The sequence below is a fragment of the Carlito syrichta genome, unplaced genomic scaffold, assembly GCF_000164805.1.
Source record: "Carlito syrichta isolate Samal-C Ts95f unplaced genomic scaffold, Tarsius_syrichta-2.0.1 Scaffold316346, whole genome shotgun sequence".
NCBI classification, from domain to species: domain Eukaryota; kingdom Metazoa; phylum Chordata; class Mammalia; order Primates; family Tarsiidae; genus Carlito; species Carlito syrichta.
Window position 1 is genome coordinate 1,128,656 of NW_007260442.1, and position 25,379 is coordinate 1,154,034.

Genomic DNA, 25,379 nt, shown 5'->3' on the forward strand with positions numbered 1-25,379 from the left:
AAAAAAAAAAAAAAAAACATTCATGTACAGTTTAAAGAACGGTAATAAAATAACCACACTTATCCCCATCTCCTAGGCCAAGAAACAGGATATTGTCCTTTGCTCAGAACTTCCCATGTGGCCTTCCTTGGTCACATTCTTGGAGGATGGCTTTCCAGAACATGTTCTTTCAAATTTGAATTTTTTATAACGAGCTACCTAGTAAAAACGCAAACGTGAAAGCCTCTGCACTCTATGTCATGAGTTGGTAACTGAAATGTGGTACAGGAAACATCACTGCACTAAAAATGCGAACCTCACGGAACAACCACAAGCTTGGGCTCTCAAATTGAAAGCAGATAGGCCTCACACCATCCAGCACATGCCTTGTAGGCAATATTCGTAAATGGTTAAATCCCAGTTCCGGAATCAGAGTGTCTACGTTTACATCCCAGTTCTGCCATTTAAGATTTGTGTAAAGTCAATCAAGTCCTGACTTGCCTCACTTTCCTCATTAATTCAGTTATTCAACAAGTTGAGTGTCAGGTGCTGAACACTGTTCTGGACAGTGAGGATGCTGCAGTAAAAAAAAGAGACAAAAATCTCTGCCCTCGTGGAGCTGACATTGTCTTGTGGGGAGACAGACAATAAATTACATAAGAAAAGTAAATAGTATGTTCAGGGGTGGTAAGTGCTGAGAGAAAACTAAAGCTGGGAAGAAACTTGAGAGACTGCTGGGGAGAGTTATAAAGTAAATGGGATGTCAAAGCAGGCCTTTTTGTGAAAGTGACATTGAGATCAAGACCTGAAAGACAGGCAGCTCCAGAACTTGCGGATTGGATGGCAGGAAAAGCATTCTGGGGAAAAAGACTCAGGTCAGGAGTGGACTTGGCTTTCCTGAGGAAAAGCAAGAAGGCCAGGGCAGCTGAAGCTGGCGAGGGAAGCTGAGAGAAGTAGATTAGGTGGGAGAAGAAACTGGCCCCTTGAGGCTTTGTCACTGTTACGAGGGCTTTGATTTCCACTCCGAGTCAGATGAGAAGCCGCTGGAAGGTTTTGAACTTGCATTTTAACAAGAGCACTTCAGTTGCCGTGATGAGAACAGACTTGAAGGGGCAAGGGCAGAAAGAGGTTACTGCAATCACCCAAGTGAGAGAGGATGGTGGTTTGAAGCAGGGTAGTGGCAATGGAGGCGTGAAAAGTGGTCAGATGGTGGATAGTTTGAAGGTGCGGCAACAGGATTTGCTGACTAGAGTGGATGTGGGGTTTGAAGAGAAAGAGATGAATCAAAGATGACTCTGAGCTTTTGGCCTAGGCACCTGAAGGCTACAGTTGCCATTACCTAGGATGAGGAAGACTGGAGGAGAGTAAGTTTACTGGGCGCAGGGGAATATTAGCAGCCAAGTTTTGGGCATTTTTAAACTTGTAATGCCTATTAAACATTCAAGCAGAGATGTTGTGTAGACAGATGTTTGGTCAGGAATTCAGGAGCAAGGTTAGACTTTAATAACATTCATCTGTAAATTTTGAATAATATAATAATACCTACATAATAATACTTGTTATTAGGAGGATTAAACAAGACAACCCATATAAGGGTCTCAGTGCAGGTAGGGCCTAGCACACCCTATGCCCACAATACATTTTAGCTAATATTCTTATTAAAATATAAATACTCTCAGTCAGTATTTCTATAATTACTATAAAGTTATGAGTGTGGCTGCTTTTGAGATTAATAAGTTGTTTCTGGTGTCAGTTCCCAGGAATGATTTGCAAAGAAAACAAAGTCTTGCTGGGTACAGTGGTAAGTGCCTGTAGTCCCAGCTACTTGGGATGTTGAGAGGGGGGGATCACTTCCAGGAGTTTGAGTCCAGCTTGGGCAACATAGTGAGTCCCCTATCAAAAGAAAGAGGTGGGGGGTGGGGAAGAGAGGGAGAAAGAGGTAGAAAAGAAGAAGGAGTGAGGAGGAGGAAGAGGAAGAAAAAAAGAAGGAAGGAAGGGTCAAGGGAGAGGAAGAGAGGAAGGGGGAGGGGGAGGGAGAGAGAGAGAAAAAGAGAGGAAGGAAGGAAGAAAACAAGATAGCAATGCCTTTGGAATTGGTTTCTAGGCCTCAGAGTTTAAAATTTTGAAGGGCATTACACGCATTCTATAGTCATCATAGGTGAATTATGTCATGTTTCTGATAATCAGTACGTTACTCTGTCAACTCAGCACTTACTTCAAGTATTGGAGAGGGTTTGACATAGAGAAGAGGCAGTTTATCAGGAGAAACTGAATACCAGCAGGGACTCCATGGGGGATCCATTCCCAGCGCATTCAGGTGGCCTTTGCAACACAGTGTTTAAATGGAGTGAAGCATGAGAACTGACTAACCTGTCTCACCTTCAATAGCTATAGATAGTAATCGCAGCCACAAGTTTATCTGGCTTCTTTTAAAATTGATTCACAAAAGCTATGATCCATGTCTTCCTGAAATAGCAAGCTCTCAGAGGAACTTCCCTTGGAGAAGCATACCCTTGTATCACCTATTAATTTATTCAGTGATCTTTAGCTGTTTTGTGTTGGGAAAAAGGAAACGAGAGCTGGTGTGGCTTCATTACACATTTCTAGATCTCTGAAGCAATGAGCTTCTAACATCAAAATCTAAACAATATGGTTTCTCATTATTTTTACACCTCTTTGAATTTTGACTATAAATCTCTGACCCTGTAATTCTCTTTAATATCTATAACAGACCTAATGCCCAATAATTGTCTATTAATAATCCTCCTAATCTCTATCTGTATCAAAAGGAAACAGGTGTTGAAGTGGTTCAAACAGTCCAAAGATACTTCTATAACAAATAGATGACTAGGCTGAGCACAGAGGCTCACACCTATAATCCCAGCACATTGGGAGGCCAAGGTGAGAGGATTGCCAGAGCCCTTGGGTTTGAGACCAGCCTGGGCAACTTGGTGAGACCTCATCTCTACAATAAATCAAAAAATTAGCCAGGCATAGCGGCGCACGCCTGTGGTTCCAGCTACTTGGAAGACTGAGGTGGGAGGATCGCCTGATCCCAGTAGGTTGAGGTTGCGGTGGCCATGAGGGTGCCACTGCACTCCAGCCTGGGCAACAGAGTGAGACTCCAACTTAAAAAAATTGATGACAAAAGTTGCATACAGTCATGATGGATTTAGCAATAGTAGCACGACCACACACACAGGTAGATAGATGTACCAGGGAAGGAAGTGAGAGCAAAGGAAGAGTATCACAGAGGAAAGGCTCTTTCCCTTAATCCTTGTCTTCTTCCATCTTTAAACAAGGTCACATAAACTGAACTAATTGCTGCTAATGAGGAGGTCATTGCTCAATTAAACTTCATGGAACACCAATTTCTTTCCATCTCCCTGATTCTTTTGTTTCTAATGGTTTCTATGTTCACTGTTACTATGCTTCAAGCAATGGCTCCATGTGGAAAAATAACCCTTCTCCCAGGGGTTAGGAGAGGACACCTCAAGGCCTAAACCCTCAGGGTCCCATAGCCCAGCAGGACAAGGGACCCATCACATCTATGCTTCCCTATAGGCACTCCACTCCAGTCTCTCCCTGGCTGTGTGCAGAAGAGAGACCGCAAGATCTGATCAATGATGCAAGAACTGATCATTCAAAATGGAGCCAGTCAAATTGGTCTGTGGCAAGAACTTAATGAATTTTCATCCTGTGTCTATTTTTCTATTTTCAAGTTTGTTTGTTTTCTATTAACTTTTAAGTAAATTTTAGTTTTATGTTTCCAGCCAAACTAAGAGGGAAGAAGGAAGAGTTTGTTTTTGTTTCTTTTTCTATTTAAGCATGGTGGTGGCAGAAGAAAAGGCTATTTAGCCAGAGGTGCTTATACTTCAACATCTCCTTGGCTTTAAAATTTAGAACTCAGGCTGGGCACAGTGACTTACACCTCACAGCACTTTAGGAGGTCAAAATGGGAGGGTTGAGCTTGGCATTTGAGACCAGACTGGGCAACATGGAGAGCCCTTATCTCTATAAAAAAAAAAAAAAATCAAAATAATTAGCTGGGTATGGTGCCAACTACTTAGGAGGCTGAGGCAGAAGGATCACCTAAGCCCAGAAGGTTGAGGCTGTGGTGGCCATGAGTGTGCCATTGCACTCTATGCTGGGCAACAGAGTGAGACTCTGACTCAAAACAACAACAATAACATAATTTAGAACTCAGGCGCACAGAAAAATGTGGCGTTTTTTGTTTTTGTTTTTGACCATCAAGTTTATTGTCCAAACCAGAATACTTTTGAAAGTGAAACAAGGCAATATAAATAATGCCACCAGCCTGGTACAGTGGCTCAGGCCTATAATCCCAGCACTTTGGGAGACTGAGGCAGTTGAATCGTTTGAGCCCAAGAGTTGGAGATCAACCTGGGCAAAATGGCAAGACCTCGTCTACACAAAAAACACAAAAATTAGCCAAGTGTGGTGGTGCATACCTGTAGTACCAGCGACTTGGGAGGCTGAGGCAGAAAGAGTACTTAAGCCCACAAGATCGAGACTGCATGAGCTGGGATGACTCCACTGCTGTCTCCATTCTGGGTGGCAGAGTGATATCTTATCTAAATAAATAAATAAATAAGCCACCAGTACAACAAGCTTAAACAGAACCATCCAGGCAAGTCAGATACATTTTCATCCCTAAATAAGTCCTCAGACCATCAAAATGTTTTTGCCACTTAAGAGACTTGACCAAAAAGAAGGTTCTATGGCTAACCCAGAGAATGACTACCCTCTGCCACTGGGATAAATAGGTCCTAGCATTTTATGAACAAAAGAGCAGGTTTCTGTCCTTCCTCCTTTTATCCAACAATCACTCTAGACATTTTAATTGGAATCCTTTTGCAGATTCTGTCTACCCAGCCTTACCACAACCTTAGCGCTACATCCTTGCCCCAGAGGGCTAAAAGTTATACAACCCATCTCCTGAATTCAGTTATTGGGCAGTGAGCTGAACATTTAGAATTCCACCAGGAGTGATGATAGGATTTAGAGTTAGTCTTGTCTACCCCTACAAACCAGACCAGAGGTCCTAAGGCAATGTCCAGAGTCCTATCAGACAGACAGCTCTTTTCACTACCAGCATGGGCTCCTCTAGGGCACAGATTATACACAATTTCATTCTACATTCCAAGTGGCCAGGGCCCAACACGGGGGCTGGTGTAGAGTGAGTTCTCAGTACATGCTATGGAATGACCAGGCAGTTTTCTTGCCTCTGTCAGCTCCGGATTCCAGAGTGTCCTTGGTTTTCTTCCCCCTTTCATTGCCCATACTCCCTTGTCAGCTGATTGAACTGGGCTTCTGTTGCCAGCCCAAGGGACTGGCTAGCATTCTACTTCTCCCAAGTACTGTGTTGAGCCAAATAGAGCCTCCCACAGACTCCGAATACCAGGTTTGGGCACAGGTTGAGTCCGCCGGGCACTGTTCAGTTCGGGATCATTCAACAAAATCCATTGTCTTCTCAGTCTCAGCCTGGGTGCTGGAGACACAGAAAGAGGGTCATATACAACCTTGGAAGGTTGTATATGCACCAAAGTATGGTGGTGAATGACCAAAACTCTACTGCTAAACCAACTGGGTTTATATACTAGCTCTACAACTTAACACCCGATTATCCTTGGGGGAGTATGTGTTTGTTTGTTTATTTGTTTGTTTGTTGAGTCGGGGTCTCACTCTGTTGCCTAGTCTAGAGTACAGTGGCATGATCACGGCTCACCGTAGCCTTGAACTTCTGGGCTCAAGTGATACTTCTGCCTCAGCCTCCCAAGTTGCTGGGACTTCAGACAGATGCCACCACACCTGGATAATTTTTTTTTTTCTTTTTTGTATAGATGAGGTCTCACCATGTTGTCCATGCTGACCCCAAATTCCTGGGCTCAAGCAATCCTCTCACCTCAGCCTCCCAAAGTGCTAGGATTACAGGTGGATGTGAGCCACTATACCTGGCCTTTGGGTGAGTATTTAATGTCTCTATACATGAGATTTGATTGCAAAATAAAAATAATACAGCCTGGCTCAGAGGATTGATATTAGAATTACTGATAATTTAGAACCATGCTTGGCACCAAGTAAATGCTCAATAAGGTAACTATTACGATTTTGTGTTTTAGGTTCTCTTCCTGAGGGCCTAATGCTTGGCCATGCCCTTCACTCTCCCTTGTTCTAGCTGGTTCCCTAATTTCTCAGGAGGGTCTTTTCTTTGCTCCTAGCCCACCTTAAGAAGGACACACATCCCCTTATTCACATCTGGCTTGTGTCTTGTCCACTAGGATTTAAATCTAAAACCTTTAAGATGTTAGATGGTTATCTACCTTCCATGAACCCAAGTGAATCATTACATAACTATTTTTTCTAAGAAGGAGGAAAAACTTGGTCAACACAGAAGAACCAAGTTTCTAAAAGGAGTTGCCCTGAGTCAGGAGCCCATGTTCCTGAGCATACCCTGTAACTACATATTTTTAGTTCTTTCGAGGACAAAGGTAGGAGTTTCCATCCACTCTCTAATGCCAGTGAATAAAGGGGAAAAAAAGCATCCCAGGACTGGACTTTTAACAACTATAATGTTATTTTCTTCTCTACTCTCTGTAAGTTCTCTACCAGGAGCTAAATCTTCTTAACTAATAGTGCTTGGCATGACATATTTATTCAACTAGGCAAATATATACTTCTCCTTGTGCTTCCCAAGGAATCCTTAATATAATTACCAAAACCACTACCACCCAGTTAAGAAAGGTAAACTTCAGGCCGAGTGCAGCGGCCTGGAAGGCAGAGGTGAGAAAATTGCCTGAGTCCAGGGGTTCGAGACCAGCCTGGTCAACTTGGGGAGACCTCATCTCTACAATAAATAAAAAAATTACCTGGGTATGGTGGTGTGTGGTTTCAGTTACTTGGAAGGCTGAGGTGGAAGGATTGCCTGAGCCCAGAAGGACAAGGCAGTGGTGGCCGTTAGTATGTCACTGCCCTCAAACCTCGGAGACAGAGTGAGACTGTGACTCAAAAAAAAAAAAAGGTAAACTTCAAAATAAACTGAATTTTCTTTACTTGGATTAAGATATTCTGAATTTCTATGATTGATAGTTCATAGGCTCCAACTCCAAATATCTTAATTCACACACTTAACAGTTCTATTCAAAAACCACTGCGCTGCTGCCATGCTGCCCCAACTGAGTTCTAGGCAGTACTCTTTGCATCATCTCCAACACTTAAATTTTGGATAATTTCAGTGCAAAGCAAATAATCAAAACTATTGGCCAATAAACATAAAAACATTCCCCAAATGTGGTCATTCTCTTAAATATGAATCATCACTGTCCTGCTATACATCTCCCCCACTCCAATCCTTGGAAGTGCTTCCTTCTAATGGACTTGAGTTAAATCCTTAAGACACAATGGAAAGCTATTGTGCCCCAGAGGTCTCTACTTCCAAGATGACTTACACACATCTCTATCCTAGCTTGGTTTCTTTTTGCTGATCAGCAGAAGAACTCTGCTGATCTGGAACCAACAGCTCAGTTGCCACATGCCTCTAATACACACTTACCTGCTTCCTTCCTCAGGTGTCCACAGTCTTCACACTGATCACAGAATCCCAGGGCATCAATCCTGAAAGGGACTTTAGAGACCAGCCAGTCCAAGCCTGCATGTTACAAATATGGAGCCTACAAAGAGGTAGACACTTGGTCGAGGTCACACATCTCATTTATGTGAGAGCTGCTACTAGAATTGCTAAACTGGGGATTCATCTCCCTGTGGTGTCATTCTTCTTCCAACCGGTTCTTTTGCTCTCTGCCCTAGTTGGCGTCCTGCTTTCAACACACAGTCCACACCCTCCTCCTGGGCCGTGCCAGCAGCCTATGAGGCTCACCTGGACTGAACTAACCCAGCTTAGTTGGCCTGGGGCTTTTACCTGCAGAGGAACGAGTGTCACGTGGCTCTCTTGGCAACATAAGCAGCGTGTAGGGATACCCAGCAATGTTCAAGTATATCCATCACCACACGTCTGCCAAGTCCGTCATGCTGAGAAGCAAGCAGAGCAGAACCTACAAGTCATTTATGATCTCTGAGACTTTTCAACCCCTTTTCCCTATAATTTCAAGTTACTCTGCAATGAAAGCTTTGGTACTGCCCCCCCAAATCAACATATTTACCAGCAAACATTTTCTTAGGAGATACTGAACAGTTCTCATTTGCTAGGCACTGTGCTAGCACCAGAGATATAAAAATGTGAAGATGTGATTTCTACCCTTTTTCAGTGGAGGAGAAAGACACACAGGCAATGGCAAGATAGTATGCTAGGCACTTAGGCACTTACAGACACACGGAAGCAGCAGATAAGCCAGCAAAGGAGGGCTAGTGAAACTTTTAAAAAATGATCTTTTTATTTAGAGTAGTTTAAGATTTACTGCACAGTTGCAAAGATAGTGCAGAGAAACCCATTTCCCCCTCACCCCAGTCTCCCTCCCCTATATTAGAGGGAAACCATTGTTATAACTAAGGAACCAGCAATGGCACAGTACTACTAACTAAACTAGTACTTTTTGAAGGAGGTGACATCTAAGGTGATTTCTGAATGACACTAGGAGTTAGGCAGCTGAAGAGATAAGAAAAGGAATTTTAATCAGAAAGAATGCATGTGCAAAGACCCAAAGCAGAGTTTGGTGGGTTTGGGGAACAGCCAATAGATCAGTATGTGGGGATGAGGTGGGAGATTGAGAGGGGCAAGAGAAGGATAGAGGAAGGCTGAAGCAGAGGCACCACATTGAGGAGGAGGAATGGAAAGGATGACGTTAGGGAGAAGATGGGTATCAGATCAATAAAAGACTTTCCAAACATGGCCAAAGCACTTGTATTTTTTTCTAAGTGCAATGGAAAATAATTAAAGTTTACAGAGACTGACATAAAAATTAGAAAGATCATTCAGATTGCAGGGTGGAAAATTCAGGGATAAGATAGAAGAAAGAAAACCAGGCCTGGTACAATGGCTCATGCCTATAATCCCAGCACTTTGGGAGTCCGAAGAGGAAGGATCACTTGAGTCCAGGAGTTTGAGACCAGCCTGGGCACTTTAAGTATATTATTTTGTTTAGTTCTATATACAACACTTCATAGTAGATACTATACCCCTCTGTTACAGTTGAAGAAACAAAAGCCCAGAAAGTTAAGCATCTGGCACAAGTTCTCAAAACTCCTCATAGAGGAGCTAGAATTTAAATCTAACCTTCACTCCAAAGCCTACGCTTTCTCTACTGCTACTATTCTACCTCTCCTAAATACTTCCTACAGCAGTCTTCATTTCACTGTGAGAAAGCTGAGAACTAGAACGGGTAGCAGTGAATTCCATCCCTCACTGTGAGAGAGGCCTGAGGGAAGAGATGGATAACTCAGGAACACACTTCTTTTTCAAGGATAATCTCTGAGCGGGGAATAAAGTCTCTGGCTTTGAGGTTCTTGTCAGGGACCTAATGTGGCTCCTTTGTGTGTGTGTGTGTGTGTGTGTGTGTATGTGTGTGTGTGTGTGTGTGTGTGTGTGTGTGTGTGTGTGTGTGTGTGTTTGCACACATGTGCACATGTGCTTATACATATATGGGAGGGGATGTAGGGTCAGATAGCTCAGAGTAAATCAATGATTGTTAACTTAAGAAGTTACAGTTGTGAGTAAGAGAAAATTGCAAAATTTTACAAGAATTTTGCAAAGATATTTTTAGCCTAGAGAAAGCAAGCATCAAGTAAGACCCAAGCTGCCTTTATATAACCATGAGGAAGAATAGACTTGCATTCGACAGTCTGGAGGACATAACTGGGGCCAGTGGGTACATGGTATGGAGAGGCAGGTTTGACTCTAAAAAGAAGAGTTGTCTATCCAAAAACAGATGGACCTTCCCAGGAAAGTGGTGAACTCCTTGTGACTGGAGATGGCCAAGCAGAAGCAGCGATGTTAGAGTTGGTGGTCAAGCATCAAAGAAGGCTTGGATGGCCTTTTAGGCTACTCCAGACCTGAAATTCTGAGAAACACACTGTAGAAAATCACTGAAATAAAGTTTCAAGTTTCACATAGTAAGGCCTGGCCTTAAGTCTCCTCAAATGAATTCTAAATATTATGTAATGAGAAGATTGACATGTTTCTTTATTCACAATCTGTATACATAATGAACTTTGATTTGCAAGAAAAATGTATTCCTATCTTTAGGAAGCTCTGTGCCTTTTCTGAGATGAGGCAAGTAGGTATCTACTCATAGTCTTTAATCAGGCAGGTCTGTCATCCTGAAAATGTCAGGCACAGATGTAGAGATATTGGTAGCCTTACCTTTGTTTCTTGCGGAGGTTGGAAATAAGGAGCTCACTTTCTACCTTCTCAAAGAGCTCTTGACAAGGAGTCATAGCAAACCTAACAGTATAGAAGGTAGATCTATAATCATTAAATCAATAAAAGATTCTTTCTTTCCTTCTTTCTCTTTCTTGCACTTGATAAATATTAATTGAGTACCTATTACATTACAGGGACTACATTTTTACTGAAAGACAAGAAACTATACCCAACTGTATAAGCACATTTCCACAACATATGTTTGTGGTTTTTATATAATGGGGTGGGGATGGCAATGGTGGCAAAAATCAACCTGCTAATCTCTGCAGGGAGATGGCTAGAAATCAGCATATACCATAAATAATGTCACTGTAAACTAAGCCCTTAGTATGTTTTACTTTCCAGTTGTAAAATAATAACTTTTAACACAAAAAAGCAAACCTTTTCTAAAAAACAGACGGAATCTCCCATTCACTTGTCTGTAGTTCCCAAAGGTCTAGAGACCTGATACCTACACTCTTGGCCAGAGGGGGCTTTTTTCCTCAGAAAAAAAGAAAGTCACTAGAAAAAATTGAGAATTCTGAATTTAAGGTAATAATTATAGTGATCAGGAAAATTTTTAGTATACACAAAGATAGTGTTACAAAAATGCTCCCTGGAGTATTATTTATAGAGAAAACATGGAAGCAACTTCATGCTCAAAGGAAGAGGTTTAGATAAATTATGCTACATCCATAAGTTGAAATACTATATAGCAATCATTAATGATACTTAGATGACCATTTAAAGATATAAGAAATTGAAAATATCACTTAATGAAAAATGCAAGTTAAAATAGCATACACTGACTGAGTGTAGTGGTTCATGCCTGTAAGCCTAGAACTTTGGGAGCCCAAGGTGGGAGGATTGCTTGAGGCCAGGAGTTTGAGACCAGCCAGGACAACATAGTGAGACTTCATCTCTACAGAAAATAAAAAAATTAGCCGGGTGTGGTGGTGTGTACCTGTAGCCCCAGCTACTCAGGAGGCTGAGGTGAGAGTATTGCCTGAACCCAGTAGTTGGAGGTTGCAGTGAGCCGTGGTGGTGCCACTGCACTCTAGTCTGGGGGACAGAATAAGACATTAGCTTAAAAAGCAAAAACAAAAAGTAGCATACACTATATGGTCTATTTTTGTAGAAAAATACATACATAAATGTATGTGTGGAAATATATACATGTATATCCACACGAATACACACCAGAGAAAGCAGGAGCTATAGATGTACATGATAGAAGGAAAGTCAGAAGAGTTGTCACCAACATGTCAATGGTTGTTGTGAAATTATGGGATATTATTTTCTTTTTCTTTATTCTATATATTCTAAATTTTATTATAATAAACAATTACTTTTTGTGAAAAAGCAAGTTATTAAAAACATGATATGAGTCTTATATAATTACATTGCTATAAATAAATGAAAGCAAATATATTTTAAAGGTTATTCTTTTTTTTTTTTTGGAGTCAGTCTCATTCTGTTGCCCAAACTGGAGTTCAGTGGCACAATCATGGCTCGCTGCACCTCAAACTGGGCTCAAGCAATCCTCCGTCCTCAACTTGTAGCTGGGACTACAGGTGAGCACCACCATGCCTCGGCAAATGTCTTTATTTTTTGTAGAGACAAGGCCTTGCTATGTTACCTAGGCTGGTCTGGAACTCCTGGACTCAAGCAATCCTCCAACCTGACCTCCCAGAGTGCTGGGATTACAGGTGTGAGCCACCACACCCAGCCCAAAAGTTTATTCTTTACCTCTGCCTATGATACACTAATATCATTTAAATAGTTTTTATTTAGCCAAACGAAAGTAAGCTGTTCTAAAATAATGAAAAATAAGTAACTATGTAAAAATATTATGTAGAATTTGGAGTAAATTGATTTTGGGGACAATTTCCTTTCAACCAAACAATACAAAGTTATCAACTTTTAGATTCTGAACACTAGTGAATATGAAATTCATTCACTTACTCATTCACTCAGGCTACTTACTGAGTTTTTACCATGTAAATACCTGTCCTCAGTTGTCTGGAGGATTAAAGAATTATTGATAGCATGTTCCTTATACTTGAGGTGCTTACAGTCTACTTGGCAAGAGATCGAACATTTATGAACCATCCAGACAGCAAAGTCCTAAAAATTAGAACAGAGAATAGGGTATTATAGAAAGCAAATGCCAGTGAAGTGAAGGTTTTTGTTTGTTTGTTTTTGTTTTTTAAGTCAGAGTCTCACTCTGTCACCCAGGCTGGAGGGGAGTGGCATGTTCACAGCCACCACAGTCTCAACTTGCTGGACTCAGGTGGTCCTTCTACCTCAGCCTTTCAAGTAGCTGGAACCACAGGTGTGCACCACCATGCACAGCTAATTTTTTTGATTTTGTAGAGATGCGGTCTTGCAATGTTGCCCAAGATGTTTGTACCCCTGGGCTCAGCAATCCTCTCACCTCTACCTCCCAGCGTGCTGGGATTAGAGGCGTGAGCCATGATACCCAGACTTGTTTTTTTGTTTTTTGTTTTGAGAGGTGAAGGTTATCAACATTCTACTCCTTCTTTAATGTTCAAAAGGCCCCTCCTCCTGATGATGTCTCTTGCTGGGCAGTTATTTCTGGAAGTAAATAATCCTCTCTGCTAGGTGAGCACTCTGGTTAGCATCTATTACAGAGTAGCCCTTATTGAGTCTGAATGCCCTTTGTTTCATTTATCTTGGGTCCTGAGTGGGCTTCATATCAAGTTTATTTTAGGAATTCCAGTCCATGTTCATCTCCTGATGGAATGAGGAAGGAGAGGTGTGGAGCTGGATAATAACACAGTCCAGATTAACTACTGGTAATGGATGTGGAAATGTGGAAAGGACTGCCCTCAACCTGTTGACGAATAGCAGCCACCTGTCTCTCCCAAACAACACCCCATTCTTCCAATCCTTACCTCTGAGGGAAGGATTGTCAAAAGCAGTAAGGTATGATGGGAAAAATTGCTAATTGGGAGCCCAGATTCACTCTAGTCTCAACTAGTTCTGCTCCTAACTAGCTTCCCTCTGAGCCTCAGTTTCCTCATCTGCCAAATGAAGGAATTGAATTGTTCAACACTCAAAGTCTACAGCTCTCTATAAATTAGGAATCACAAGGTTCCTGTGATTTTATGTTGGATTTATTCCCCAATCATGAGTCATCAGTCAGTCTCTGACCTTGCAAACACAAATTCCTCCCCCATGATGGAAATTAGAGCACTTAATTCTCTTATGGGTAGGTTGTACACTCTGAATGGTTATGTACAGTACTGTCTGGGAAGTTGAGGCAAAGGAAATGGCTCCTTAATCCCTCCTGGGATCTAAATGGAAAACAAGATAGCCTATGACATCAGCTGCCATTTCCTCTGTGATCAGACTAAATAATACAAATATCAATATTAAATTATGTGTTCATACTTTTAGATTTTGCCTTCCATGGCAAGTCTCAGTGAATCCTTTACTCTTGGCCTTTAGTAAAGGTTATGTAGGAAGAACAGAAAATATGAACATAGAATTACAGCATTTTAGAGCTGCAGGAGACTTTGAGGTTAGAGCCAACCCTCTCATCATCCTCTTGAGGAAAAAAAAAAAAATGAGAGGTCCAAGATGTGAAACAACTCGATCCAGCTTTGACTTCTTGAAGCATGTTCTTTCCATTTGCCTCACCCAAACTCACTGTAATTGGACATACCACCACCTACATGCCAAATAAATAAGCACTCTTTTTTTAAAAAGCCAAAAAAGGTAAACTCATCTCTTTTAACGAGTTTCCTTCCTCACAACTAGAGGGTCCATGCAAGGGGAACACAGAGTTCATCAAGATGAACATTTCTGAGATAGGAAGAGCTCACCCTCCTAGACTATATCCAGAACAAATTCCTCATCCCAAGACTTCTGCTCCATAATTCTATCCACTACCTTCCTCTGTCTCTACAAGTAGATGAGTACCAGAACTAAGAGAACTGTCATAAGAATAATATTGCCTTTTAACAAGCCAGTCATTTGCTACCACATCATCTGCCAGTTAAAAAGCTGCTGCTTTAATTTGGCACTGGGTGAATAAAATTCCAAAGTTAAAACCCTGTTATTTTCACTAAGAAAATGATTTTTGACCAATTTCTCCCTTCGTTGGTTTCCTATGAATCCAGGCGAGCTACTCAAAGGCATCTCAGTAAAGAGAAAAAATTGTCGGTTTAGTTCCATATGTGACCTGTTTTTATCTAAACTTAGTCAGCATCAAGAGTCTAAGTTACTGGAATCATATAATAAGACCTAAATCCTTCCCAATTCATTCTGCCCCACTATTCAGATGAATGAGATATTTCTTATTGTTACATTCTTCTTATCACAGAAAGGCTTTTATGTCTGAACACATTTATTTAGTGGTATTTTGATTGCCATATACTCCATACCAGAATGTCTTAGATGTCACAATTGGAATTCAAAATTCACGGATGATGATGATGATGATGATGATGATGATGATTTTGAATTGGAGTCTCACTCTGTCGCCCTGGTTCGAGTGCAGTGGCATGTTCACAGCCACCACAGCCTCAACCTGCTGGGCTCAGGTGATCCTTCCTCCTCAACCTTCCAAGTAACTGGAACTACAGGCATGCACCACCAGGCCCAGCTAATTTTTAGATTTATTGTAGAGATGAGGTCTTGCCAAGTTGCCCAGGCTGGTCTTGAATCTGTGAGCTCAGACAATCCTCTCACCTTGGCCTCCCAAAGTGCTAGGTTTATAGGTGTGAGCCACCATGCCCGACCAGATTATTTTTAAAAAATACACAGGCTGTTAGAACTGGAAGACTTTCAAGAGCCTTTAATCATATGCCCTCCCTTTACAACTAAAGACATGGAGGGACAGTAAAATCGGAGACTTGTCCCTCATCACATGGCTAGTTAGTGGCAGTGCCACATCTCAAGGCCATGTCTCCACTCTTCCTATGCAGGTTCTTTCCACAGCCCATGCTGCTTTCCAACATCAATGTAGACTTTCTAAACACTCACAAAGGGTTGACTAGAAGCTATTCCTTGGGAGTCAGCCCCTCCTGTTCCAGAGCTGTCTCTGCTATTCCACTGCATGAATTATAGATGCAAGAGGTTACTAAAGCTTGAATAGGCGGATGAGTTGTCTTTCTTGCCCCAGTGTTTTACATTCTATCAGGAAGGTGGGTGCCAATGCTTATAGTTATCTGTTGCTCCCATAAAAAGTTGCTGTTCTAATTTATCCCAAATCCATTGTTGCTATGCAGTGTGCAATCAAGAAGGAACATTCTGGTTTTGAATTATGTGAGCAATTCAGTTTTCTGGTCAGTGTGTGAGAATTATTTATGGCTAGTTGGCATGCATAGCCCAGGGCAGCAGCCTACTAACTCTGTTTTGATGATTCTGTGACAGGAAATCTGGTTGCATCAAACGCCTAACTTCTTACTCCAGTGATGCCCAGCCATGCAGGCACTAATTGTTAAAGACTAACAGAAAAGCACTAGGGTGTAGGGGAAAGAGATTTCAACTTGACATTATGAGTATCTGCATTAGAGTCCCATCCCTGGCAGAATGACTTTAGACTTTAGTGCACTTGGGTTCTGATCCTCCTTCTCCTCATTTGTTAAATGTGGATTACATTTGAACTTGCTTTACACATATCATGTATAAAGCAAGGACTATGCTGGGCCAATATGATAATTTGTAAGGATCAGTTAACTTCAGAAATGAGAATACAGCAATAATGTGGAAAATGTTTTTTAAAAATCGTCTCTGGGGTCCCACAAGCCCAAGGAGGTATAAAATCCTGCTCTGCCATTTACTAATTGTGGGACCTTGGACAAGCTTCATCTTTTTTTTGCTTTAACTTCTGTAAAATTTCAAACATACTCAAGAAAAACTAGAACAATGAGCTAAAATGGTGTACAAATCACCAAATTAAGCAGTTTTTGCTATTTTACTAAATTTTTTAAAAAATGTGTTGTTGCTGTTCATGATTACCATTTACATGTCAGATGAGATAGATATATATCTATATATACATAGAAGCAGATTTTTATAAAACTCTGTGGGATATTATTTTACAGAAAGGTTAAGTAAATTTCCCAAGGGCACACCAAGAGTAAGAGTAAGCAGAGACTGGGAATTTGAATCCTAGAATACGCTAAGTTGTTACTTCAGTTAGACATACTGGCTCAAAAAGCTGAAGTGGGCAGGAGGGATGGGGAGATGAGATCATTAGGACCTAAAGTGATATTGTCGGGGCATAGACTGGATCCAACAAAAAGTAATTTAATTAGGCAAATTTAAGATCCTGTAGGAGGGTCTCCCCTCTGCTCCTAAATCTATGTAAGTACAGAATGGAATAGACCTGGGTTTGGAGAGTTTGTGTAAACAAGACTAAGTTGATAGGAAACTTAATCTGAGACAGTTTTTAATATGCTACTAATATCGTTTCATCTCTCTTCCTCAACACTTTTCTCCCCTTAGGTATTTTCAAGCACCATTTGGGGCCGGATGGCTCACGCGTGTAGTCCCAGCGCTTTGGAAGGTCGATGTGGGATGATCGCTTGAGCCCAGGAGTTAGAGGCTACAATGATCACTTCACTGCACGCACTCCAGCCTAGGTGACAGAGCAGGACCCTGTCTCAAAACGGAAAAAAAGCACATTTGGCGAGTTGTTGCTTTAAAGATCTGTGTACCAGGGAAGAAGGCTATAATATCTAATTCATGAGGTACAGTTATATTGGGTATTCAATAAATGTTAGCTATCATCACTTATGGTGGTAGTTATGTGTACAACCCCCTTCAGGGGCATGAAAGAACTTTGCAGCGTAGCGCCCCCGGCTCAACACAGAGGTGTTGATTGAGCAACCCCAGTTCGCGTCGCTAAGACTGCGGCCGCCCCCTTCAGGTCGCCTTTCTTCAGAGAGGCTCGATTAGGACGCGGATTGTTCCTCGCAGGCTTCCGTCGGCGCGCGTGGGAACGAGGAGCAGGAACAGGAAGTGGGGTTGTGCCGAGTTCCGGGCACGAGGCAGCCGCTACCGGGAGCTCAGCGCTGCAGCTGCGGGCCGGTGGGTTAGAGCCGCTATGTTCCGGATCGAGGGCCTTGCGCCGAAGCTAGACCCGGAGGAGATGAAACGGAAGATGCGCGAAGATGTGATCTCTTCCATACGGAACTTCCTTATTTACGTGGCACTGCTGCGAGTCAGTGAGTGTCCTCCCGGGCGGTGCCCGGGAGACCAGCAGGGAGTTCGCGGACACCCCCGCTGAACTCTTGTCCTTGTAGGCCGTCGGGGGGCCCTTGAGAAGCCGACCTGAGCGGCCTTGGGGAGCAAGGGACGTGCGTGTCGAGGGCGGCGGGCGGGTCAGCGTGGGGGTACCGGAGTGCACGTGGTGACGCGACACACGGGGTTAATCATCCCGGCTCGCCCAGCCTTAAAAAGCCTTTAAGTTGAAAAAGCTTCAAGGGCTATTCTCCAGAGTAGTTCCCTCGTTTTGCAAACAGAAACAGTACCAGAGTAGGGAAATGGTTGGCCCAAGGTCATTCAGCAGTTCAGTGATGATTTTGACCTGAAATCTTTGAAGGAGAGGGAAAGGATGTGAGTCTATAGGGTTTACGAAAATGCTTGAGGTTTTATTTGTTTTTGCAGTTGGCAGAAAGTTACATCCGTTACTCCATCTTGACAGTGGCCCTTTGAGGGAGACATGGCCTACGATTCTTTATGTCCCTTTTGCAAATGGTAACTCGATTTTCTTTCTTCCTTTTTTCCTTTTTTTTTTTGAGTTGGTGTCTCACTCTGTCGTCCAGGCTGGAGTGCAGTAGCACGTTCACAGCCACCCCAGCAGCGACCTGTTGGGCTCCGACGATCCTTCTGCCTCACCTTTTCAAGTGAGCTGCAGCTACAGGCGCGTGCTACCACGCCCGGCTAATTTTTGACTTACTGCGGAGTCGAGGTCTCGCCAAGTTTCCCGGGCTGTTCTCCAACCCGGGGATTCAGGCAGTCCACTCGCCTCGGCCTCCCAAAATGCTGGGATTACAGGCCGAGCCACTGAGTCCGGCCGGGAACTCGATTTTCAGAGGGGACTTATGCAAGGTATCAGAGTTACAGGCTCACTGAATATAAGAGCTGGAAGCTCTCTCAGTTTTCTAATTTTACTGATCAGAGTTTCAAGTGAGTTGCCCCCATCTCTTTATTCTCAGTTCAGCATCCTTTTCATTGTTCTATGCTGTATATTGTTGGCTGGTCTGGATGGAGACATCGAGATATTTCATATGTTGGGCCTAGGCCAGAGCTCACTGAGGCTGTCTCCCTTATTCAGTGTCCTTTTCACTGTCGGTAGCAGCGGTCCCCAATCTTTTTGGCATCGGGGACCAATTTGGTGGAAGACAATTTTTCCACGGACGGAGTGTAGGGGAATCATCAAACATTAGATTCTCATAAGGAGCGGACCACGTAGATTCCTTGCATATGCAGTTCACAATTGGGTTCGCGCTCCCATGTGAATCTATCTGCTGATCTGATCTGATCCTGTTACAGCCCGGTTCCTCACAGGCCACCAACCAGTACCGGTTTAGGCTCCGGGATTGGGAACACCTGTTCTATGGTATTACTCTGCTTCCCAGAAGAGGGAGCCTTGGAGAACAGAAACTCCCAAATCCTCGTTCAAGTGTACTGGTCGGTGGTTTTTAGCATAGTAAGAGCTGTGCAGCCATCTCCACAGTTTTACTTTTTTTTTTCTCCTAGAAGAAACTCCATACCCAATAGCTGTCACCCTTGTTTCCCCTTTTCTCCAGCATTGTCAGTTACTAATCTACCTTTTCACTATGAATTTGTCTATTCTGTATATCTCATTTAAATGGAATTGTAAAACACAGAAGTGATGACCTTTTGTGTCTGGCTTATTTCACTTAGCATGATGTTTTCAAGGTTCATCCATATTGTAGCATGTGTCAACATAAGATACCACTGTACCATATTTTGTTTCTCTATCATTTGATGTTCTTTTTTCCTGATTAAGAATTAGTAGAAAAGATTGGATGTACTGCTGACTTTATCAACTTCTGAGAGCTCTCAATATCTTCAGGTTAATATTAACAAAATATTCTATTAATATGTGTATTGAGAAAGAAGGTAATTCTGGGCAGGTGTTTAGCCATAGCACGTTTACACAGGACAGTAAACAATAATATTACTTCTTTAGATCCAAAGGATATTTAATTTTCTGGACATTTCTATGTACACCATCTTTTGAGACCCTCCTAATAACTGAGGTAAAACTTTATCATGTTATATCGGTGCATAAGTGATATATGCTAATCAGTGAGAGAACCAAAAGGTGTCCCGCTCTTCTAGTTCCCGAGTTCAGTCTTGTTTTTTTCTACCCTCTGCCTTTCAAATGAGATTTTTTGTTTGTTTTTGAGTTGGAGTCTCACTCTGTCGCCCAGACTGGAGTGCAGTGGCTGCTTCCGGCCACTGCAGCCTCGACCTGCCAGCTCCGGCGATCCTTCTGCCTCAGGCTTCCGAGTAGCCGGAATTACAAGGCACGCACTACTATGCCCGGCTACTTTTTTGATTTATTGTAGAGATGAGGTCTCGCCTGCCCAGGCGGATCTCGAACCCGTGGGCTCAGGCAATCCACTCACCTCAGCCTCCCAAAGGCACGGGATTACAGGCTGAGCCACCAAGCCCGGCTTTAAATGAGATTTTGAAGGTGAAAAATACCCATTTGTTTCCTGTAGAGTTTTGCTCCTTTTAAAGTTAAAATCAGTTGCCAGAGTAAAGGGTTGTCATTTGAAAGAGGATTGAGTTTATACTTTATGGTCCTAAGGGGTGAACTATCTGGGAAAATATTTTATATAGTGTAAGAGTAAAATAATTTTTACAATTTTTTTGAGTCAGAGTCTTAGCTGCCCAGACCGGAGTGCGGTGACCTGCCCAGACCTGCTGGGCTCAGACGATCTTTCTGCCTCAGTCTTCTAAGTAGCTGGAACTGTAGGTGTGCGGCACCACGCCCAGCTAATTTTTTTGATTTATTGTAGAGATGAGGTCTTGCCATGTTGCCCAGGCTGGTCTCGAGCCCAAGGGCTCAGGCAATCCTCTGGCCTCAGCCTCCCAAAGTGCTGGGATTACAGGTGTGAGCCACCACGCCTGGCTGAAATTTACAGTAATCATAGCTCATTGATATTGGAATGGGCTGTCAGTGAGTCCCTTTTGCTGGATTGTGCAGGCAGAGGGTTGACCAGCACTTGGAGTTGTTTTAAAAAATGTGTTGAACTAAACTTAAAAAGTTTTCTTCCCCAATTTTATAATTCTGTAATGTTCCCTATGGGCTCATAGATCTGAAAACTAATTCTGGATTTGTTTTTCTTTCAGCTCCTTTTATCTTAAAGAAATTGGACAGCATATGAAGATTGAGCACCACATGTGAATGCATGATATGAAGAACCTAGTTACAGTTTCTACTCCTGTCTGCAAGTGAATAGGCCCAGAAAGGTGTAAGAGACTCTTTGAATGTACATAAAAATTCTACTTGTTAAGAACAAGTTTGGCTCTGGTAACTGACCTTCATAGCTAAAATATAAAACTATTTGGCAAGTATAAAAAACGTCTTGTAGTCATGGTGTGCACTTATGCCTATTGATTTTTGGCTTCTGTGGATGTTAGTATAATTGTAAATAATGTCAAACTCCATTTCTAGCAAGTATAATTATAAGGGGAACAATGTCTGAAATGGCATTGACTTGCTGGGCATTTTTTCTTACTCTTTTACTTCTGTCAGAGTGTTATTTGTGAAGAGTTCCTTATAATTACTTATGTTTTGTGGAAGTCAGCACGCCACCACAATGACATTTAAGCATGGGATCATTATACTATGTTTTTAATAAACAAACCAATTGAGAAAAATTGAATTTTTATTTTTCTTGCCCTAGTTTTTTCTTCAAACCAATAATCACTGGTGAGATTATTATAATATTGTGACTATTACATGCTGCATTAAGTTGAGTTCCTCTTGTTTTAGACTTGAGAATTTGCTAATCCTGATAAAGAGGCATTGTTTCTTAACGCAAAGCAATCTTAGTGAAAAGCAGCATTACTGCTTGATTCTGAGTATATGAAATACTATCAAAGGAAAAAATGCTATGTTTTTGAGTAATAACTCTCCAGGTTTGTTATTCTTAACCTCCCCAAAGGCAACTACATTTACCTCTTTTAAGCTAATTATATTGATATTTTAGCTTTTTGTTTCTAAATAACATGGTGGTATAGTTATGCCATGATTTTTCTGTTTTAGATATTGCCTACTGACTTCTCAATGTATATTGGGATTTAAGTCTCTTTCCTTATCTCCATCACTTATACATATTATCTCTTCCTTCCAACACACAATGTAGTATGATTTTGATTAGATTAGTATCATTAGAATTCTGAGTACAGTTCATGGTTTTCTATTCCTGGGTATCTTATTTGTTTTTTCTAAGCTTAATTTTCTATGAGGCTGGGTGTGATGGCTCATGCCTATAATCCCTGCACTTTGGGAAGCCAAGGCAGAAGGATTGTTTGAGGCCCAGAGTTTGAGACCAGCCTAGGTAACATAATAAGCTCATCTCTAAAAGAAGCAAAAAATTAGCCAGGCATAGTGGCAGGTGCATATAGACCCAGCTACTTGGTAGGTTGAGGCAGAAGGATAGTCTGAGCCCAGGAGGGGTGTGATGAGCCACGATCATGCCAGTGCAGTGATGCTCTCACTAAAAAAAAAAAAAAAAAAAAAAAAAAGTTTTTAAAAAAAAAGTTTTTTATGAACTTTCCCCTACATCAGTTAAACATTTTGCCATTTAGCTAAGTCACTCACGGTGTTCAGCTTCATTAAGTATTCTTCCTTCATCTTCCTGAGTAAGTCTTTCCTGAAACTTTCTGACCTGCCCTAGACCTGACCGATAAGCTTTTATGCCAGGTGTATGGCCTGTATTCTAGGATCTTCCTTCACTGTTATCCTGAGAATTCCATTTCACTTCTCCCATGTTGTGTCTGTTGTTTTTATTACCTATTGTCTTCTTGGTTTGCTCCCTTGTTTTGATGGAGCCTTTTCTCCAGCAGTGTCTTAGGAAAGGTGGCTTAGGAGGCAGATGTTTTAGGAGGCAGACCTTGCTGGTTTGAAAATGTCTTTCTTCTATCCAGCTATTTGACTGATAGTTTGTTGAATATAGAGTTTGTTGGATATAAAGTTGCTTCAGACTTTTAAGACACTTTACCATTGCTTCTAGTTTTCAGTGTTACTGCTAAGAAATCTGAAACCATTCTGATTCCTGATCTTTTTGTGGAACTACATTTTTTTTCCCCTGAGAAACAAGGATCCTTTGTTTCTAGAATTCTTCTATTCCATGATGCCATACTGTAGTATGTGTTTATTTTAATCCATTGTGCTAGGCACTTGATGAGTCTGTTTAAACCTGAAATTTGTCTGCTTTAGGTCTCAGAAATTTTGTGGGTTTTTATTGATAATTTCCTCCCCTTTTGTTTTCTCCTCTCATTGTGAAATAATAGTACTTTTGATGTTTTCTTTTTCCATCAAAGTCTTTTTTAATCTATAATTGCTTTTCTGTTTTTCTTTCATATTAGACACTTTTCCTGGTTGCCTACTCATATTTAAAAACTGGGAACTGACATTGATTACTGGCTTTGAGTGGGTGGAGCTTGTTGATGTGGAGCTTTGCTAAAGGGTCATCTATTGGACCATTTAGTTGGGAAAAAATTTGTGTCAATTTCTTTAGTTATTTCCTGTTGAGCTGGTCATTGCTCAGAGAAGAAAGACTCTTCCAATCTCCCAAGTGAATAATGAGGGCTTGCCAGTATTCTGAAAGAGGGCTGTGATGAGACTCAGGGCACAGAGGTATGTGTGTGTCTCGGTATCCAGTATGCATTTGCTCACTGAGTCTCTGTGTTTTGAGTACAGTGTCCCTGCCCAAACATCCTGGTATTCCACAGTCTTGAGACTTGGTTTTACACTTTTCAGAAAATAAAGGTCTGATTTGGAGAGTACCCTTGGGAAGGGAGACTGCCCAGCTGTGCAGAGTTGCACAAAGTATCCAGTTACTTAAACCTGGAACCAATTCTTATTTTAGTGTCTACTCCTTTACCCCCTGCTTCCAGAGGCACATGAAGCCACCAGTTCCTGAGCCTTTTAGGGATTGTATGATGTAAATTAGGTTGTGGGGGGTTTTGTTTTATTGCTTATTTTGTTTTTCCTACTGAATGACTTAGAATTCAGTTTTCTTTAGTCAGCTGCATTATTTACTATTGGTCTGTGTGTTTTCCAGCTTCTAACTTTTTTGTTCCTATTGTTTACTCTCTTGTTCTTTTAGGTTTATGCCTTAAAACAAAACCCTTTACTGTCATTTACTGGGAGTTGGGGGAGGTAATGGAAGTAGATATATTTGCTTAATCTACCATTGTCAGTCAGACAGCATCTTTTTTAACCCTGTGGTTCTGTGTTTCATGTTAGTAATTTATATCCATTTCTTTTTTTTTAAGAGTTGAGGTCTTTTATCACCCAGGCTGGAATTCAGTGGCATGAACACAGCTCACTGCAGCCTCGACCTACTGTGTTCAAGTGATCCTCCTGCCTCAGCCTCCTAAATAGCTAGGACTACAGTCTACCATTCCTAGCTAGTTTTGTCTTTTGTAGAGGAAGGGTCTCGAACTCCTGGCTTCAAACCATCCTCTGCCCTGGCCTCCCAAAATGCTGGGATTATGGGCCCATTTCTATTTTTTTTTAAGTTGGAGTCTCACTCTGTCACCCAGGCTGGAGTGCAGTGGCCGCTCCCGGGCACCGCAGCCTCGACCTGCTGGGTTCCGGCAATCCTTCCGCCTCAGCCTTCCAAGTAGCTGGAACTACAGGCGTGCGCTACCACGCCCGGCTGATTTTTTGATTTATTGTAGAGATGAGGTCTTGTCAAGTTGCCCCGGCGGGTCTCGAACCCACGGGCTCAGACAATCCACTCACCTCAGCCTCCCAAAGTGCTGGGATTACAGGCTGAGCCACCGAGCCTGACCACGGGCCCATTTCTTAATGAAGATGATGTAGTATATAGCATTGGGGTGATGAATAGTGGCTCCAAAGACAGACCTACTTGATTTCAAGTTCTGATCCCAACACTGATGAGATGAGATGGGTGATTTTCTTAGCAAGTGAACCTCTCTAAATCTTCTTTAATGGTAAAATTAGGATAATAGAAACATCTATCTCCTTCAAGGTGTTGTAAGGATTAAGTGAGAAAATACAAGTAGAGCAGTTGGCACAATTGCTTGACATATGGTAAATGTTAGCTATTATTTGATATGAGACATGTAAAAGCTATTTGTGCTGGCATTCACTGCATAAATAGGTTTCATTCATATTTCCAAATGCTATAAGATAGCACATTGATCCTCTCTTTGTATACAGGCTTCAAAATTACCAACCACTTAACTTCAAAATAACCTCAACCAGTTGATATTAATGCCATTTTACAGATGATGTTGAGACTCTGAAAGTTTCAGTGGCTATAAATAGCACCTGGCCAAGGCCGAGGAGACTTTTAATGTTTATTTATTGTACCCTATCCTTAAGTGCTTTTCTTGGAAGCAAATAGTGTAATTTTTACCCTGGATTCCAATGTTTGATCACTCTGGAATAAGAAATTGTGATGGTTCCTGGTTAGCATTTGATAATTTGGGTCATAAACTTCACTGGGGGATTCAATACTTAGAATCAACAATACTGAAGTAGTACATTAGAAAATGGAGATATGTATGTAGTTTGAATACATAATGTGAAATAAGAAAGGACAATTAGCAAATTTGAGTTTTGTAAACACTTGAAATGGGGTCACTGAAAAATGGGGATAGTGAAAATGTTAATTCTCACAAACAGGCTATGTAGAAAAATACCAGCTTAGTCGGAATTTTGCTTCTAGGTTCGGTTAATGTCCTTCCTGCTGCCAGTGCAACATTTCTTTAAAAACTGCTTTATTGTTGCTTTTTTTTTTTTTTA

At 41.7% G+C, this 25,379-nt stretch overlaps 2 protein-coding genes across 2 annotated transcripts in view; both read left to right on the forward strand.

Moving 5' to 3' along the window:
• The first annotated feature begins 17,332 nt into the window (after positions 1-17,332).
• On the forward strand, positions 17,333-21,258 carry TOMM5 (translocase of outer mitochondrial membrane 5). The gene is made up of 2 exons (XM_008074143.1): positions 17,333-17,556; positions 20,723-21,258. The coding sequence occupies exons 1-2, from the start codon at positions 17,436-17,438 to the stop codon at positions 20,755-20,757; spliced, it is 156 nt and encodes a 51-aa protein (XP_008072334.1). The 5' UTR covers positions 17,333-17,435; the 3' UTR covers positions 20,758-21,258.
• FBXO10 (F-box protein 10) overlaps positions 18,005-25,379 on the forward strand; it is an 85,621-nt gene continuing 78,246 nt past the window's right edge. The window contains exons 1-3 of the mRNA XM_008074148.2: positions 18,005-18,088; positions 19,368-19,433; positions 20,723-20,844. The gene's annotated coding sequence lies outside the window, so the exon portion shown is untranslated. The remainder of the gene's footprint in view (positions 18,089-19,367; positions 19,434-20,722; positions 20,845-25,379) is intronic.